At 45.6% G+C, this 16,451-nt stretch overlaps 1 protein-coding gene across 2 annotated transcripts in view; it reads left to right on the top strand.

Annotated features, from left to right (window-relative positions):
• Positions 1–1,200: 1,200 nt before the first annotated feature.
• khdrbs2 (KH domain containing, RNA binding, signal transduction associated 2) overlaps positions 1,201–16,451 on the top strand; it is a 361,507-nt gene continuing 346,256 nt past the window's right edge. For both annotated transcript variants that reach the window (XR_013886982.1, XM_080191957.1), the window contains exon 1: positions 1,201–1,453. Coding sequence is in view for 1 of the 2 variants with exons in the window: in XM_080191957.1 (XP_080048083.1) it covers positions 1,363–1,453 (91 nt within the window). In the remaining variant the exon portion in view is untranslated. The remainder of the gene's footprint in view (positions 1,454–16,451) is intronic.

The following is a 16,451-nucleotide window of genomic DNA, read 5'->3' as shown; positions in this document are numbered from 1 at the left end:
GCCTCACTCGGGCAAGGTCAATGGACATTTCTGTTGTCTGCCTCTGATTCCGTGGCAGGCAGAATGGTAGAATTCTGGCGTATATTGTGATGTGCTTATGAGGATATATATGTATGTGTATGAGTATAAGTCAATGAGTATACCCCCGGTGTATCTGTGAGGATATGTGCATTTATGTGAGTATATATGTGTATCTGTGAGGATATGTGCATCTATGTGGTATATATGTGTATCTGTGAGGATATGTGCATTTATGTGAGTATATATGTGTATCTGTGATGATATGTGCATCTATGTGAGTATATGTGTGTATCTGTGAGGATATGCACATCTATGTCTGTGAGTATATATCTTTGTGTATGTGTGAGTTTATGTCTGTGTCTGTCTGTGGGGATGTGCCTGTGACTATATGTCTGTGTGTTTTGTGAGGATATATGTGTGTGTGAGTGTGTGTGTCTGTGTCTGTGACTATATGTCTATGTGCTTTGTGAGGATATACATGTGTGTGTGTCTGTGACTATATGTCTATGTGTTTTGTGAGGATATATATGTGTGTGTGAGTGTGTGTGTCTGTGTCTGTGACTATATGTCTATGTGCTTTGTGAGGATATACATGTGTGTGTGTGTCTGTGACTATATGTTTATGTGTTTTGTGAGGATATATATGTGTGTGAGTGCGTGTGTGTCTGTGACTATATGTCTATGTGCTTTGTGAGGATATACATGTGTGTGTGTCTGTGACTATATGTCTATGTGTTTTGTGAGGATATATATGTGTGTGTGAGTGCGTGTGTGTCTGTGTCTGTGACTGTATGTCTATGTGCTTTGTGAGGATATACGTGTGTGTGTGTCTGTGACTATATGTCTATGTGCTTTGTGAGGATATATATGTGTGTGTGTGTCTATGACTATATGTCTATGTGCTTTGTGAGGATATATATGTGTGTGTGTGTCATGAGATGAAGAGTAAGGCGTGCAAAGAAGAAACCTCATATTTGGGAGGTGGACAGTAGGACAGCAGGACACCCTGTTACTCACTTTGACTGCCAGCAGAGACTGACCAATGAGCACCTGGAGCTGCTTCCGGGTGGCTGGGCTGTGCCCAATGAGAGTTGGGAGGAGGCGGGGCTGTATTGGGAAATTGGCGAAGCGAGAGAGACACAGACAGAGAGAGAGAGAGAGCGCTGTCAGTGAGCCCAGTGCATGCACTGAGTGCGCCAGCCAAGGGACAGATACAACCACTCAATTAGACATTGTGTGCGCTGGGAGAAACCAAGGAGAGCTTTCAACCTTCTAAGAAAAAAGACTCCCAATAAATTATTTGAAATACACATTGCAAATTTGTACTGCACAAAATAAAAGATGCAGAGAGAGAAATTTTTACCAGAGCTGATGGCTGAGAAGGATACGCTGGATCCATCTTTTGTTCATGCCGCACGCCTGCTGACAGAAGGTAAGTTGTGCTGTGTAGAACCGAACGCCTCCACATGGTTAATTGTTGCTCTGACAGATGTGTTTCAGCACCAGCATCTCTTTTCTTGGCAAAATGACCTCCCCACCCACCCTCCCCTGTAAACTAGCCTCCCTCCGAGTGACCTAGAAACTAGTATGTGTGTGCATGTGTGTGGTGGTGTGTCGCCCCGGTGTGTGTTTGGGGCTGCCTGCGGCTCATGAATCATCCCTTTGCACAGTCCCGTTCAATTGTTCCATCTTCAGTTGTTAACAGGTGTTGCTGCGAGTGAGCTGCCCACTGGCTCAGGTGCTGCACGAAGCAGCTAACTGTTATCAGTGCTTGTGTGGTTATTTATATATTATTAAGAGTCAGCAATGATCAATGTCTAATATTCAATGTATAGGCATGTAAGTGTCTGTGCATATCTATGTGCGAGTGTATTTCTTTATCTTACCCGTGTGGGTCTATGTGTGTGTCTATACCTATTTGTGTGTGCTGAGTATATATATCTATGTGCTTTGTGAGGATATGTGTGTATGTGCATGTGTGTGACTATATGTCAGTATGTGTCTGTGTGGGTATATGTGTGTGTTTATGATTATATATGTGTATTGAGTATACATCTATGTGCTTTGTGAGGATATATGTGTGTGTGTGCGTGTGTGTATATGAGTATATGTCTGTGTGCTTTGTGAGGCTATATGTTTATTAAAATATGCCTGTGTGTCTGTAAGGATATGACCATGTGTGTCTGTGACTATTTGTCTAAGTGCTTTGTGAGGTTGTATGTGTGTCTGGGTGAATGTATGTTGATGAGTATATCCCCATGTGTCTGTGAGGATATCTGTGTGTGTCTGTCAGTATATGTCTATGTGTATCTGTGAGGATATATCTCTGTGAGTTTGTGAGTGTATGTCTATGTGAGGATATATGTGTGCAAGTATATGTCTATGAGTATATGCCTGCATATCTGTGAGCGTTTGCCTATGTATCTGTAAGTATATGTCTGTGTGCCTTTGAGTATATGCCTGTATGTGTCCGAGAGTATATACCTTTGTGCCTGGGTAGATGTGTGTGTGCCTATGAGGATATGTGTCAGTGAGCACGTGTGTGTATATATGTATGTCAATGTTAAAAATTCAAAGTCTATCCATGACGAAAGATAGATGATGGGTTTTGTAGCTTTTAAAGGAGGTGAAGGAATGTTTTGGTTGGTGTAAATGGATTGCAGTTTCTGAGGATTATTTATGTTTTTGCTTTTGATATGAGCTTGGTTATTTTGTGTGTGTGTGTCTGTGTCTGTATGCGTGTGTGTGTGTCTGTATATGTGTGTGTGTGTGTGTGTGTTAAAACATTTATGAAATCAGCCCACCTGAGTGTTGTTCATTGCCTGCTGCAAATCTGTGTGTTGTGCTCAGTTTTGTTGGGTCGAGAGAGGTGGGGGGGGGGGGGGGGGGGGGGGAGGGGGAGGGGGTGAAATCTGAGTGCTATAGTTCTGACTCTGTGCCATAGAGGGCAGCAGAGAGACATGGGCAGACCAACGTGGAGAGTTCAGCAATTGAGATGGCCCGCCAAAACAATCCTTGTCAAGTGGATCCCCTGCTCCATTTGTGTGCCTGTTCGCAGGCTTCATCGTCGACACAGGGGATAGTTGAACTTTATTTGAATTTTAGGCTTTTTCTCTGAGCAGTGTTGACCCATCAGCGCCAAGAACTGGCGGTGAACCAGTAAACTGGGGCATGAAAACACATTTCGGAGTCTCGTAGAATCTCTTCCAGTCTTGTGGTCTTCGTGTGATTGAAATCAGTTTGTTTGGGAAAGGGAATTCCAGGGAGGTGGATGGGAGAGGGGGAATTCAATGTCTTCCCCTAGCTGTGTTAGTTCCTGGAAAGCAGGGTAGAGCCATCTGTTTGACTGGCTGACACTGCATTTGATAGCATTGCCCATGTTTCTGGCAGGTGTGGGGATAAGGGGAGCTGGGCCAATGTGCGGGGCATTATTAAGTCAGCAGCCTTTACAAGCAACTAGCTGCTTAAGAAAGTAAAGGCCACCAGCAAAGGTGAATGGAAAGAATCCTACGTGCTGGGGTGACATGGTGGCACAGTGGTTAGCACTGCTGCCTCGCAGCACCAGGGACCCAGGTTCAGTTCCCGCTTGGGTCGCTGTCTTTGCGGAGTTTGCACGTTCTCCCCGTGCCTGCGTGGGTTTCCTCCCACCCGCCAAAGGTGTGCTGGTTAGGTGGCTTGGCCTTGCTCAATTGCCCCTTAGTATTGGGTGGGACTAGCTAGGGTAAATACATGGGGTTATGGGGACAGAGTCTGAGTGGGATTGTGCAGGCTTGACAGGCCAAATGGCCTCTTTCTGCACTGTAGGACTCTGTGGCATTTATACTATCAGGGCGGAGAACTCCTAATATAAGGGAAGGCTCTGGACACTGAGGCTCTTTCTTTCCCCCTCTCGAAAAGCTAGTTTGGTAACAATGCAGTTCAACCCTGGCAGCCTTGCGTGCTCTCAACAATATTAAACGATCTGTATTAGTGCGATATGTATCTTTGTCTTGTACAAGGACTGGAGGAACATTGCAATTCAGGGCAGGCAGATGGTTTGGAATATGCTCCACTTCCTCGTGGGCATCTTTTGCGAACTGTCGAGCGTACGAGACAAGCTCATTTCCCAGTTTCTAGTGATGTTAGCTTAAAAGAGGAGACTTTGGCAAAGCATCAACATTGCAAAAAGCAATGTCTGCAATAGTTTGGGCAGATGAAGCCGCTATACGCTGGCAACACCATCACCAACTTTGGATGTAGCTGAGATGAAATAGGAGATAGTTTTTCTTCTTTCTCTCTCTCTCCCTTTTAATCATAGAACCCCTACAGTGCAGAAGGAGACCATTCAGCCCATCAAGTCTGTGCCGACCACAATCTCACCCATGCCCTATCCCCATAACCCCACATATTTACCCTGCTAATCCCCTGACACTAGGGGTCAATTTAGCATGTCCAATCCACCTAACCCACACATCTTTTCACAGTAACATAATTGCGGTGTTAACGTAAGCCTTACTTGTGACTGATAAATAAGCTTTTCCTTTTCTTCGGACTGCGGGAGGAAATCGGAGCACCCGGAGGAAATCCACGCAGACACGGGGAGAATGTGCAAACTCTGCACAGAGAGTGACCCAAGTTGGGAATCGAACCCGGGTCCCTGGCACTGTGAGGCAGCAGTGCTAACCACTGTGCCACCTTGCGGCTGTTTTCAAGTATTTAAGGTTGGGGGGGGGGGGGGCGCCTGTTAGTTGTAAGGATTCACAGGCATTGAGGAATGTGTTATTAAACACCAAACAAGCATTTGGCTACATTGTGATGTCCCTTCACCACTTCTGTTTTTCAAACAACATGTTTATCCTGTCGGGTCGAGAGCCAGATGTGACCCGGTTTAAAAGTGGGTGGCGAATCAGCAGGACTCAGGGAATGTTTTACATTGTGATTGGTTGGATTTGTGATACATTATCATCAGATTTGTAATACATGGGTGGCACAGTGGTTAGCACTGCAGCCCCACAGCGCCAGCGATCCAGGTTCAATTGGGGACTTGGGTGACTTTGTGGAGTTTGCATGTTCTCCCCATGTCTGCATGGATTTCCTCCAGGTGCCCCCGTTTCCTCCCACAGTCTAATGATGTGCCGGTTAGGTGGATTGGCCATGACAAATTGACTCTTAGTGTCCAAAAATGCTATACAATTGACTACTATGTTTGCCTGCAGTGCTAAGGAGGTGTTCAGAGTCACGAGTTGTCTGGGCAGAGTAGATAGGGAGAAACTGGCACAGTGGTTAGCACTGCAGCCTCACAGCGCCAGGAACCTGGGGTTCGATTTCCAGTTTGGGTCACTGTCTGGTGTCTGCATGTTTTCTCCATGTCTGCGTGGATTTCCTCCGGGTACTCCGATTTCCTTCCACAGTCCAAAAGACGTGTCGGTTAGATGCTTTAGCCACGCTAAATTCTCCCTCAGTGTACCCGAATAGATGCCAGTGTGTGGCAACTAGGGAATTCTCACAGTAACTTATTGCAGTGTTAATGTTGTGACACTAAATGTTGGCTCGGGGTGGAATTTTCCAGCCCCTCCTGCTGGCGGGATTTTCCAGCCCCACCGATGTCAGCAGGCTTTTCAATAGCTGGCCTCATTTTCCATTACTGTGGTGGGGGAAGATTCAGTTGCGGCTTTAAAAAAGCCAAGAGGAATAAGTACCTGATGAGAAAGCAATTTCAGGGCTGTATTGAAAGGAGGGAGAGTGGGAGGTAGGACCAGCAGAGAGAGACGATCCAAATCAGATGGACTGAATGGCCTCCTCCTGTGCTGTAACCATTCTACAACCCTCTGATTCACTCATCTGGTTGTGAGTGGTAACTTTATCATCAGGGAAACTTGTTGCGGGCAGGGTGAAGGAGGGGGGTACTTATATTGAAACATTTTGAGCTTGGTGTTTGGGGATGGGGGGGATGTTGAAATAAAAGGGTCCAGATTTTGAGCTCAGTAATAAAGGAACAAACAGCAGCTATGGTCCATTGTCCCTACAGCTGCTCACGGATCTCCTGTGAGACTCTGCACTGGGAACCTACAACAATTTGAAAGCTAAATAAAAATGCACGGCTCTCCACAGGGGATCCGGGGCAAGGATGAACAGGGACAAGCAACTGCGTGTCTGGTTAGCAAATCAGATTGAAGAATCTTCACAAGCCCGGGGTCCAAGATCAGGAAACGTTAGTTAGAATAGTTAAATGAATTATCAAATCCAGCATGGAAAGTGAAATTGAGATAAGGAAAGATAAAGTTTAAAGAGAAGAAAGGAAAGAAAGAAGGCTTGTCTTTATTTTGGTTTGATTTATTATTGTCATATGTATTGGTATACAGTGAAAAGTATTGTTCCTTGCGCGCCATACAGACAAAGCACACCATACGTACAGAAGGAACGGAGAGAGTGCAGAATGTATTGTCACAGTGATAGCTAGTGAGTAGAGAAAGAGCAACTCAGTGCAAGGTAGGTCCATTCAAAAGTCTGACGGCAGCAGGAAAGAAGCTATTCTTGAGTCAGTTGGTACGTGACCTCAGAATTTTGTATCTTTTCCCCGACAGAAGAAGGTGGAAGAGAGAGTGTCCGGGGTGCGTCATCAAGTCCTTGGAGTAGGACTTGAACGTAGAATATTATCAGTCAGAGGTGAAAAGCGACCAACTGAGAGACAGTTACGAACATATATGAACTTACAAAATAGGAGCAGGGGAGTCCATTCAGCCCCTCCAGCCGGATCCCCCATTCAGCATGATCGAGGCTGATCTGTTTGTGTTTCGAATCCCACATTCCCATCTATCCTGATAACCTTTGATTCCCTTACCCAGGAAGAATCCATCTACCCCCACCTTAAAGATATTTAGTGATCCCAACTGCACCATCTTCTAAGGCAGAGACTTCCAAAGTCGCTCAACCCTCTGAGAGAAAAACATTCTCCTCATCTCTGTCCTATTAGAGGACCCTTAATTTGAAAACAGTTCCCCCCCCTACTGGATTCACCCAACAGAGGAAACATCCTTTCCATGTCCTTAGGGGAGGCAATGGCCTAGTGGTATTATCGCTGGACTATTAATCTGCAAAATCAGCTAATGTTCTGGGGACTCAGGTTCGAATCCCATCATGGCTGAAGGCAGAATTTGAATTCAATAAAAAATACCAGGAATTAAGAATTTACTGATGGCCGTGAAAGCATTGTCGATCGTCAGAAAAATCCATCTGGGTCACTAACATCCTTCAGGAAAGGAAATCTTCCATCCTTATCTTGGTCCGGCCTACACGTAACTCCAGAGCCAAAGCAATGTGATTGCTTCCCCACTGCCCTCCAAGGGCAATAAATGTTGGCCAGCCAGTGACACCAGTGTCCCACGAATGAATAAAACAAATCTTGTCAATACTATTTAGGATCTTATACACTTCAGTCCAGTCACTGTTCTAATCTCCAGTGAAATCAGGTCCAAGTTGATGCTGAGAGTGGTTAGAGAGAGAAAAAGAAATAAGATTTTTTAAAATCTCCAGCAATAATTGAAATCTGAAGGACCAAGACTCCACACAGGTAAAAGTAAATTGACGATGTAGTGAGATGGTTTGACAAAAGGATAGCACGGTAGTTAGCACTGCTGCCTCACAGCGCCAGGGACTTGGGTTCAATTCCGGCCTCAGATGTCAGTATGGAGTTTGCACATTTCCCCTGTGCCTGCATGGGTTTCCTCCGGGTGCTCTGGTTTCCTCCCGTTGTCCAAAGATGTACAGGTTAGATTGATTGCCCGTGGTAAATTGCCCTTTAGCGTCAGGGGGACTAGCAGGGTAATTATGTGGGGTTAGAACCTGGGTGGGATTGTTGTCGATGTCGGCTCGATAGGCCGAATGGCCTCCTTCTGCACTGTAAGGGTTCTAAAATTCTAATATTTTGGACTTACCATGCTGGTTTAAATGTCCTGACACATGAGTGGACAAGCTTGTTCTGGCATGTTTGCTGGGTGTTCTGTGGCTATAGGCCCCAATCTCCCACAGTGTGTATTAAAGGCTGGGTGGTATCGGGAAGCTTATGGTGGGGCAGACCAAATCAAAGAGCCAGCGTCCTGATTTCCATATTTAGCTCCTGATAACAGTCAGCGCTGACTGCCGTTCCTCAATGGAAAAGCCACTCGCCACACTGACTTGGAAATGCGTCGCCGTTCCTTTGTCTGTTGCAGAGTTAAACGTCTTGGAACTCCTTCAGGGTGCATTTCACAAAGGCAGCTCGCCACCGCCTTCTCAAGGGCAAGCAGGGGCAGGCAATAAATGCTGCTCTCGCCAGTGACACTCTGGCCCGAATTTTTGTAAGTGTGCTCACAATGTCCCACAACAAACAGACTTGGTTTTGAGCGCTTACAGAATACTGGAAGGCCTGGATGAAGTGGACGTGGGGAAGATGTTTCCATCAGTCGGAGGGACTGGGATCCGAGGGCACAGCCTCAGAGTAAAGGGACGACCCTTTAGAACGGAGATGAGGAGGAATTTCATCAGCCAGAGGGTGGTGAATCTGTGGAATTCATTGCCACAGAAGGCTGTGGAGGCCAGGTCATTGAGTGCACTTAAGGCAGAAGTAGATAGGTTCTTGATTGGTAAGGGGATCAAGGGGAGAGGCGGGAGAATGGGGTTGAGAAACTTATCAGCCATGATTGAATGGTGGAGCAGACTTGATGGGCTGAATGGCCTAATTCTGCCCCTATATCTTACGGTGTTCTGGTGTATTAATTGTTCAGTAAATTTAGATTTCTGCTCTGTGATTCAAACAGCCTCGATTCCCTGGCAAGTTTCTCAGAATTGAGCATTTTGACTAAGAAATGTAGAGAAACTGGTTTTGAGCACTTGTACTGATCTCCATCTGATTACTAGCCCGGAGAAGCACTGGAGAACGTGCAGAAGAGACTCACAAGGACGGTCGCAGAATCAAGAGATCATAACTGCCGGACAAGGCAGAACGAGCTGCACGGTGACCGATTAGAGCTCTTCACAATTGTTAAAGGGGAGATGTGGTGAAGGTGTTTCACTGGTGGAGGAGACCCCAATAAAGGGCTGTAAATAGTTACCAATAAATCAAATAGAAACTTCAATACAAATGTCTTTACCCAGAGCACGGTGAGAATGTGGAACTGGCTGAGGTGACAGACAATGATACCTTGAAATGGGAGATTAACACTGCAATGAAGTTACTGTGAAAACCCCCTAGTCACCACACTCCGGTGCCTGTTTGGGTACACCGAGGGGGAATTTAGCATGTACCTAACCAGCACATCTTCTGGAACGTGGGAGGAAACCGAAGCACCCACGGAAAACCCACACAGACACGGGGAGAATGTGCAGACTCTGCACAGACGGTGACCCAAGCCGGGAATTGAACCCGGGTCCCTGGCGCTGTGAGACAGTAGTGCTAACCACTGTGCCACCACGCGGAGATTTGTGCAGAGCATAAATACTAATAAAGACCGATAGGCCAGAAGAACTTCCCTTCCCTATGAACAGGGTGTTTTTCCGTATTGCACTTTTCACTGTATACCAATACATGTGATAATAAATCAAGTCAAATATGTGTCTGTAAAGCATGCAATAAACAATACTTTTCACTGTATACCAATGTATGTGACAACAATAAATTAAGTCAGATGAAAGTGGTCTGTTTCTGTGCTGTAAAATTCAAAGTCATTCCAGGAAACTTATCAGATCTATTTTATTTTTGGAGGGTAGTTTATCTTTTCATCTTGGTGCTGAAGAGTGAACTTCCCTCCTCAAGGACCTTGTAAGTCATCGTTCCAAGTTTGCTGATCACTTACACTTTAACGTTAGTCAGTGGCGGGCTGTCCCAGTTCACTTTCGGATTGGGAAAGTAACCTGATAACAAGCCTGTTAATAATCCTAACCCAGACTGTGGCCTATGGTTTTCAGGTGGAGATTTGGCACCTGCTAAAGCAAAGGAGATGAATTCCAGGTGCAAAGCTGTATATGAAAGTTGATTGGAATGCTTTCAAGCTAGACCTATATCCAGATATAGATTAAGCTGAATTTGGTGGGAATAAAGAGAATGAGGTCAGGAGGAGGGTCTTTTTAGTTTAGTTAGGGCATCCTGATTGACACAGGGTAGTGGGGGTGGTGCTGTAGGGCCTATTCCTGCTGTACTTTTCTTTGTTCTTTGAATTCATCGGACAGATTGACACACACTATCCTGTGTCAGTAATGATTTGATTTATTCTTAACACATGTATTGGGATACAGTGAAAAGTATTGTTTTTTGCGCACTGTACAAAGCATACCGTTCATAGAGCGCATAGAGGAGAAGGAAAAGAGAGGGTGCAGAACGTGGTGTTACAGTTGTAGCTAGGGTGTCGAGAAAGATCAACTTAATATAAGGGAGGTCCATTCAAAAGTCTGATAGCAGCGAGGAAGAAACTGTTCTTGAGTCGGTTGGTACCTGATCTCAGACTTTTGTACCTGTTTCCCCACAGAAGAATGTTAGAACCGTAGAATCTTACAGTGCAGAAAAGGTGGAAGAGAGTATGTCTGGGGTGCATGGGGTCCTTGATTGTGCTGGCTGCTTTTCCGAGGCAGCAGGAAGTGTAGACAGAATCAGTGGATGGGAGGCTGGCGATGTTCACAACCCTTTATAGTTACTTGAGGTCTTGTTCAGAGCAGGAGCCACACATACCAATGCCTCTCTAAACAGACCAAACAGGCAAGCTGGCTAAGGAAATAGGAAGCATTCAGGTCACTTTACAGAGAGGGGTGAAGATCTCCCAATCTAGCCTGAAATCTGCTGGGCTGGGTCATTGGTCAGCTTAATGGTGGTGCCTATTCCTCTATATGTCAGAAGGTTGTTGATTTAAGGTTCCGCTCTGGAGACATGAGCACACATTCCACACTGAAACTCCAGTGTGGTACCGACGGAGTCCTGCACTGCTACAACTGTTGTCATGGGTGGCACGGTGGCACAATGCTTAGCACTGCTCTCCAGGGACCCAGGTTCGATTCCCAGCTTGGATCACTATCACTGTGGAGCTTGCACATTCTCCCCACGTCTACGTGAGTTTCCTCCGGGTGCTCCAGTTTCCTCCCACACTCCAAAGATGCGCAGGTCAGGTGGAATGGCCTTGCCATTGCATGGTGTGGCAAGGGTAAATGGACAGGGTTATGGAGATAGGGACTAGGTGGGATTGTTGTTGGTGCAGACTTAATGGGCCAAATGTCCTCCTTCTGCACTGTAGGATTTTATGATTTTGGTTGGGAGGTTCCACCTGCTCTCTCAGGTGATCGGAAGAAACCACTACACGTTTTTGAAGAAGGGCAGGGGATAAGGTATCCCCATTGCCCTGGGCAATATTACACCTCCAATCAACAATGCAAACAAGTTGATGCTCTGCTCACAATCCAACATTGCTATTTGCGGGAGCTTGCTGTGCATAAAATGGCTGCGTGTTCCCACATTACAGTCCGTGATGATACTTCACAAAGTACTTCATTGGTTCTGAGGTTGTCTAGCTCTTAATGTCAGCCTTTCTGCCTGAGGTCAGTCGTAAGGAGCACAGTGTGTGTGAGTCAGGTATTCATTAGGCAATGTTCTGGTAAATGTAACTTTTCCATGCCATTTTTATTGTTTTATATTTTGGTTGTTTCACTGTGCACTTCAGACTCAGGGAGAAGCGCAGCAGAGAAAGCTCTCAAAGGGAGGAGAAACACTCGCTGTTGTATTAAATTTCAAACACTAATCCGCGCAGTGATGCTTCAGCAAATAACATTTATATACTCAGATCTTTGCATTGCAATTTTGCAATATGTGGACAGTATGGGCACAAGAAAAGGCCATTCAGAATAACAATCATTCAGGTGGATTGTGACTGACCAAGTTAGAGCAAATCATTTCTGCCTGTCTACCGATTGAATCCCTTCATTTGATTTGATTTATTATTGTCGCATGTACCGGGATACAGTGAAAAGTTTTGCTTCTTGTATGCAATATAGACAAGGGATACAGTATATTGGGAAGGAAAGGAGAGGGTGCAGAATGTAGTGTTACCGTCATAGCTAGGGTGCAGAGAAAGATCAACTTAATGCAAGGTAGGTCCATTCAAAAGTCTGATGGCAACGGGGAAAAAGCTATTCTTGAGTCGGCTGGTACGTGACCTCAGAATTTTGTATCTTTTTCCCAACTGAGAAAGGTGTGGGGTCCTTGACTATGCTGACTGCTTTTCCAGCGCTGTGGCAAGTGTGGACAGTGTCTGTGGGTGGGAAACTGGTTTGCGTGATGGACTGGGCTACATTCATGACCCTTTAGAATTTCCTGCGGTCTTGGACAGAGCTGGATACAAGCTGTGCTACAACCAGAAAAAATGTTTTCTATGGTGCATCTGTAGAAGTTAATTGAGGAGGCACAACCCCCCCCTCAATCCCACACCCATCTTTCTAAAGCTAAGTGAATGTAAGTCAACCTGTCCTTTTGATTTTTCTGTTTAAACCCCACTAGAACTGTGGCGAATCTATGCCTTACACTTTCAATATAATCATTAAAGAATGGCATGGTGATACAGTGGCTGCCTCATGCCGCCTAGGACCCAGGTTCAATTCTAGCCTTGGGCGACTGTGCGGAGTTTGCAAATTCTCTTTGTGTCTGCGTGGGTTTCCTTCGGGTGCTCCAGTTTTATCACACAGTCCAAAGATAAAATAGAACAGAATCCCTACAGTGCAGAAGGGGGACACTTGGCTCGTTGAGTCTGCACTGACAGCAATCCCACCTAAGCCCTTTTCCTGTAACCCCGCGTATTTCCCCTGCTAGTCCCCCTCGCACTGAGGGGCAATTTAACGTGCACTTCTTTGGATCTGCTTGAACATCTCAGGACTGTGGGAAGACGTGATGTGGAGATGCCGGCGTTGGACTGGGGTAAACACAGTAAAATGTCTCTCAACACCAGGTTAAAGTCCAACCAGTTTAATAAAATCAAACAAACTGGTTGGACTTTAACCTGGTGCTGTGAGATTTTTTTACTCTGTTGGGAGATGTGCAGATTAGGTGGATTGACCATACTAAATTGTCCCTTAGTATCCAAAAGATGTGTAGGTTATTTGGATTAGCCAATGCGTGGGGTCACAGGGATAGGACAGTGGCTGATAGATCTGGGTCAGAGGTTCTTTTCAGTACCGTGCGATGGGCCAAAAGGCCTCTGTAGGGATTCTTAAAGCTTTTAAAGTATGTGACATTTCAAAATTATGTTAAAAATGACATCGGCTCATCTGGGCAACGAGGCTGCCTTGGGATCGAGCAAATAAATTAAACAGGATTAAGTTTAATGGGATCCGCTCAGTACATGGCTATCCCTAGTTATGTTTTTGTGTAATGCTGTACAAAGACTTTTCTGGGTGTCAGAACCTATTTTGCTAGTTACTAATTTCACTCAGTGAGGATTAGTGGTGTGATACCTGTTCACAATTCCAGCTTGATGCTCCGTGCCACTTATTATTACAGTGTTTATTTAACATCATCAGCTTTTAATTGGTTTAGGATCAGCCAGTGTTTAGAAACCGTGTAATTTGTTGCTTCTACCTGAGATTATTTTATCTTTTATCGCTGTTGACATTTGGTTCCTTGGTTGACTAGTTGAGATGAATGTATGGCTGTCTTCCGTGTTCCCCAGCACACCCTTTGCCAAGTATCATTCTGCTGCAGTGCCCTCTTACCCTTTGGTATGGGGGACTCTGGGCGACTGTCCCACTTGAGAGCACTCTGATGCAGTGCCGCACTGTCAGAGGTATTATTTCTGAGGATGAAACATTAAACTGAGAGCTTATCCACCTCCTGGGTGAATTTCGAAAATTTTGCGAGGCTACTTGGCAGACGCAGTGGCACCGTGACACAGTGGTTAACACTGCTGCCTCACAATGCCAGGCACCCGGGTTTGATTCGCACCTTGGGTCACTGACTGTGCGGAGTCTGCATGTTCTCCACGTGTCTGCGCAGGTTTCCTCCGAGTGCTCCGGAATCTACCCAAACTTTAAAGATGTGCAGGTTAGGTGGATTGGCCAAGCTAAATCGCTCCTTCGTGTCAGGGGGATTAGCAGGGTGTATGCGTGTGGTTACAGGAATAGGGCTTGGATGGGATTGTTGTTAGTGTAGGCTCGATGGGCCGAATGGCCTCCTTCTGCCAGTTAGGATTCTATGATTCTACATTAAGAGGCATTCTCTAGTATCTTGGCCATTTAACAAGAATATCATTGTTGTTTGTGGGGTCTTGCTATGCAATTGACCACTACATTTCCCTGCAGTGCCAAGGAGGTGTTCAGAATCATGAGGGGTCTGGACAGAGTAGATAGGGAGTAACTGGCACAGTGCTGAGCACTGTTGCCTCACAGCACCAGAGATCTGGGTTTGATTCCTGGCTTGGGTCATTGCCTGTGTGGAGTTTGCATGTTCTCCCTGTGTCTGTGTGGGTTTCCTATATTCTGCACTGTCTCGTTTAATACACGTGACAATAATAAATCAAATGAAATCATACCTAGAGTAGCGTATGCTTAGAGTTTTGGTGTCTTTATCTGAGGAAGGATGTCCTTGCTATAGAGGGAGTACACCAAAGGTTTACCAGGCTGATTCCCAGGATGGCAGCTCTGTCATTTGAGGAGAGACTCAGTCAGTTAGGATTATATTCACTGGAGTTCAGAAGAGTGAGAGGGGATATCATAGAAACTTATAAAATTCTAACAGAGATAGACAGGGTAAATTCAGAAAGAGGGTTGCTGTTGGTGGGGGAGTCCAGAACTAGGGACCTTGCTTTGAGGATAAGGAATAAATCTGAGGGGAGGAGAAATTTCTTCACCCGGAGAGTGGTGAATGTGTGGAATTCACGACCACAGAAAGTAGTTGAAGCCAAAACATTGTGTGATTTCAAGAAAAAACTAGTTATAACCCTTCGGACTAAAGGGATCAAGGGATATGGGAGGAAAGGAGATCAGGATATTGAATTTGATGATCATAGAACATAAGACATAGAACAGTACAGCACAGTACAGGCCCTTTGGCCCTCAATGTTGTGCCGAGCTATGTCCAACCCCAAGATCAAGCTATCCCTCCCTATCATTCTGGAGTGCTCCGTGTGCCTATCCAATAATCGTTTGAAAGTTCCTAAAGTGTCTGACTCCACTATCACAGCAGACAGTCTATTCCACACACCAGCCACTCTCTGGGTGAAGAATCTACCTTGGACATCCCTCCTATATATATCTCCCACCATGAACCTTACAGTTATGCCCCTTAGTAACAGCTCCATCCACCCGAGGAAATAGTCTCTGCACATCCACTCTATCTCTCCCCCTCATCATTTTACACATCTCTATTAAGTCGCCTCTCATCCTCCTCTGCTCCAAAGAGAAAAGCCCCAGCTCCCTCAACCTTTCCTCATAAGACCTGCCCTCCAAACCAGGCAGCATCCTGGTAAATCTCCTCTGCACTCTCTCCAATGCCATCAACCATCAGCCGTCAACACAATAAATGGCAGAGTAGGCTTGAAGCGCCAAATGGCCTACTCCTGCTTCTAGTTTCTATGTTTCTAAGTGGTAAAAGAGCGACATGAAGGAAAGCTTTTTACTCAGCAACTGCTTTCGATAAGGAATATCCTGCCAGGGAATGTGGTGGATGTAGTCATATGGATTCTTTAGACATCTCAGTGATCCGATCTTGAGATTTGTCTATTTGAATAAGTACCCTTTATTGCTATTCTTTAACTACTTATAGATGCTAGCTTAGCGTTGTGCATGGTGCCACTTCTCCATGCAGGTAGGCTTCTGGAGTCTAATAGTATGTGATTCTGTAAATCACACTGTGGACAGTTCCTTTCTCCAATCCCACGTTGACCCTTGCCCAGTCGAGCATCTTTGTATTTCAGTGGTAGGCAAACAATATCTTGACATCCCACTCCCTCTCAATAGAAAACTTCCCTCTACAAATTAGTCAAGATTGCCGAATGGAGGGGTGACTGATTCCAATGAAGCAACTTTGTATATGCCAATGGCATCGACTGGAGTTGGTATCCCAAGTAGGTTTACGTTAACACTGAAATGAAGTTACTGTGAAAATCCCCTAGTCACCACACTCCGGTCCCTGTTCGGGTACACTCAGGGAGAATTTAGCATAGCCGATGCACCTAACCAGCACATCTTTCAGACTGTGGGAGGAAACAGGAGCACCCGGAGGAAACCCACACAGACACGGGGAAAACATGCAGACTCCGCACAAATCGTGACCCCTGCCTGCAAATCGAACCCAGATCCCTGGCGCTGTGAGGCAGCAAGTGCTAACCACGGTGCCATCTGGGTCAGGTATCAGCAACGGCTCATCGGACAGACTCAAACCTCTGAGTCAGAAGGTTACAGGTTTTACACTCCACTCCGAGCACCAGAGCACAATATTCTGAGCTTAC

Source organism: Carcharhinus amblyrhynchos, chromosome 7 (assembly GCF_965287045.1).
Source record: "Carcharhinus amblyrhynchos chromosome 7, sCarAmb.v2.hapA, whole genome shotgun sequence".
Classification (NCBI taxonomy): domain Eukaryota; kingdom Metazoa; phylum Chordata; class Chondrichthyes; order Carcharhiniformes; family Carcharhinidae; genus Carcharhinus; species Carcharhinus amblyrhynchos.
Note: the sequence above shows the minus strand (reverse complement) of the source record. Positions and strands in the feature narration are given on the sequence as shown.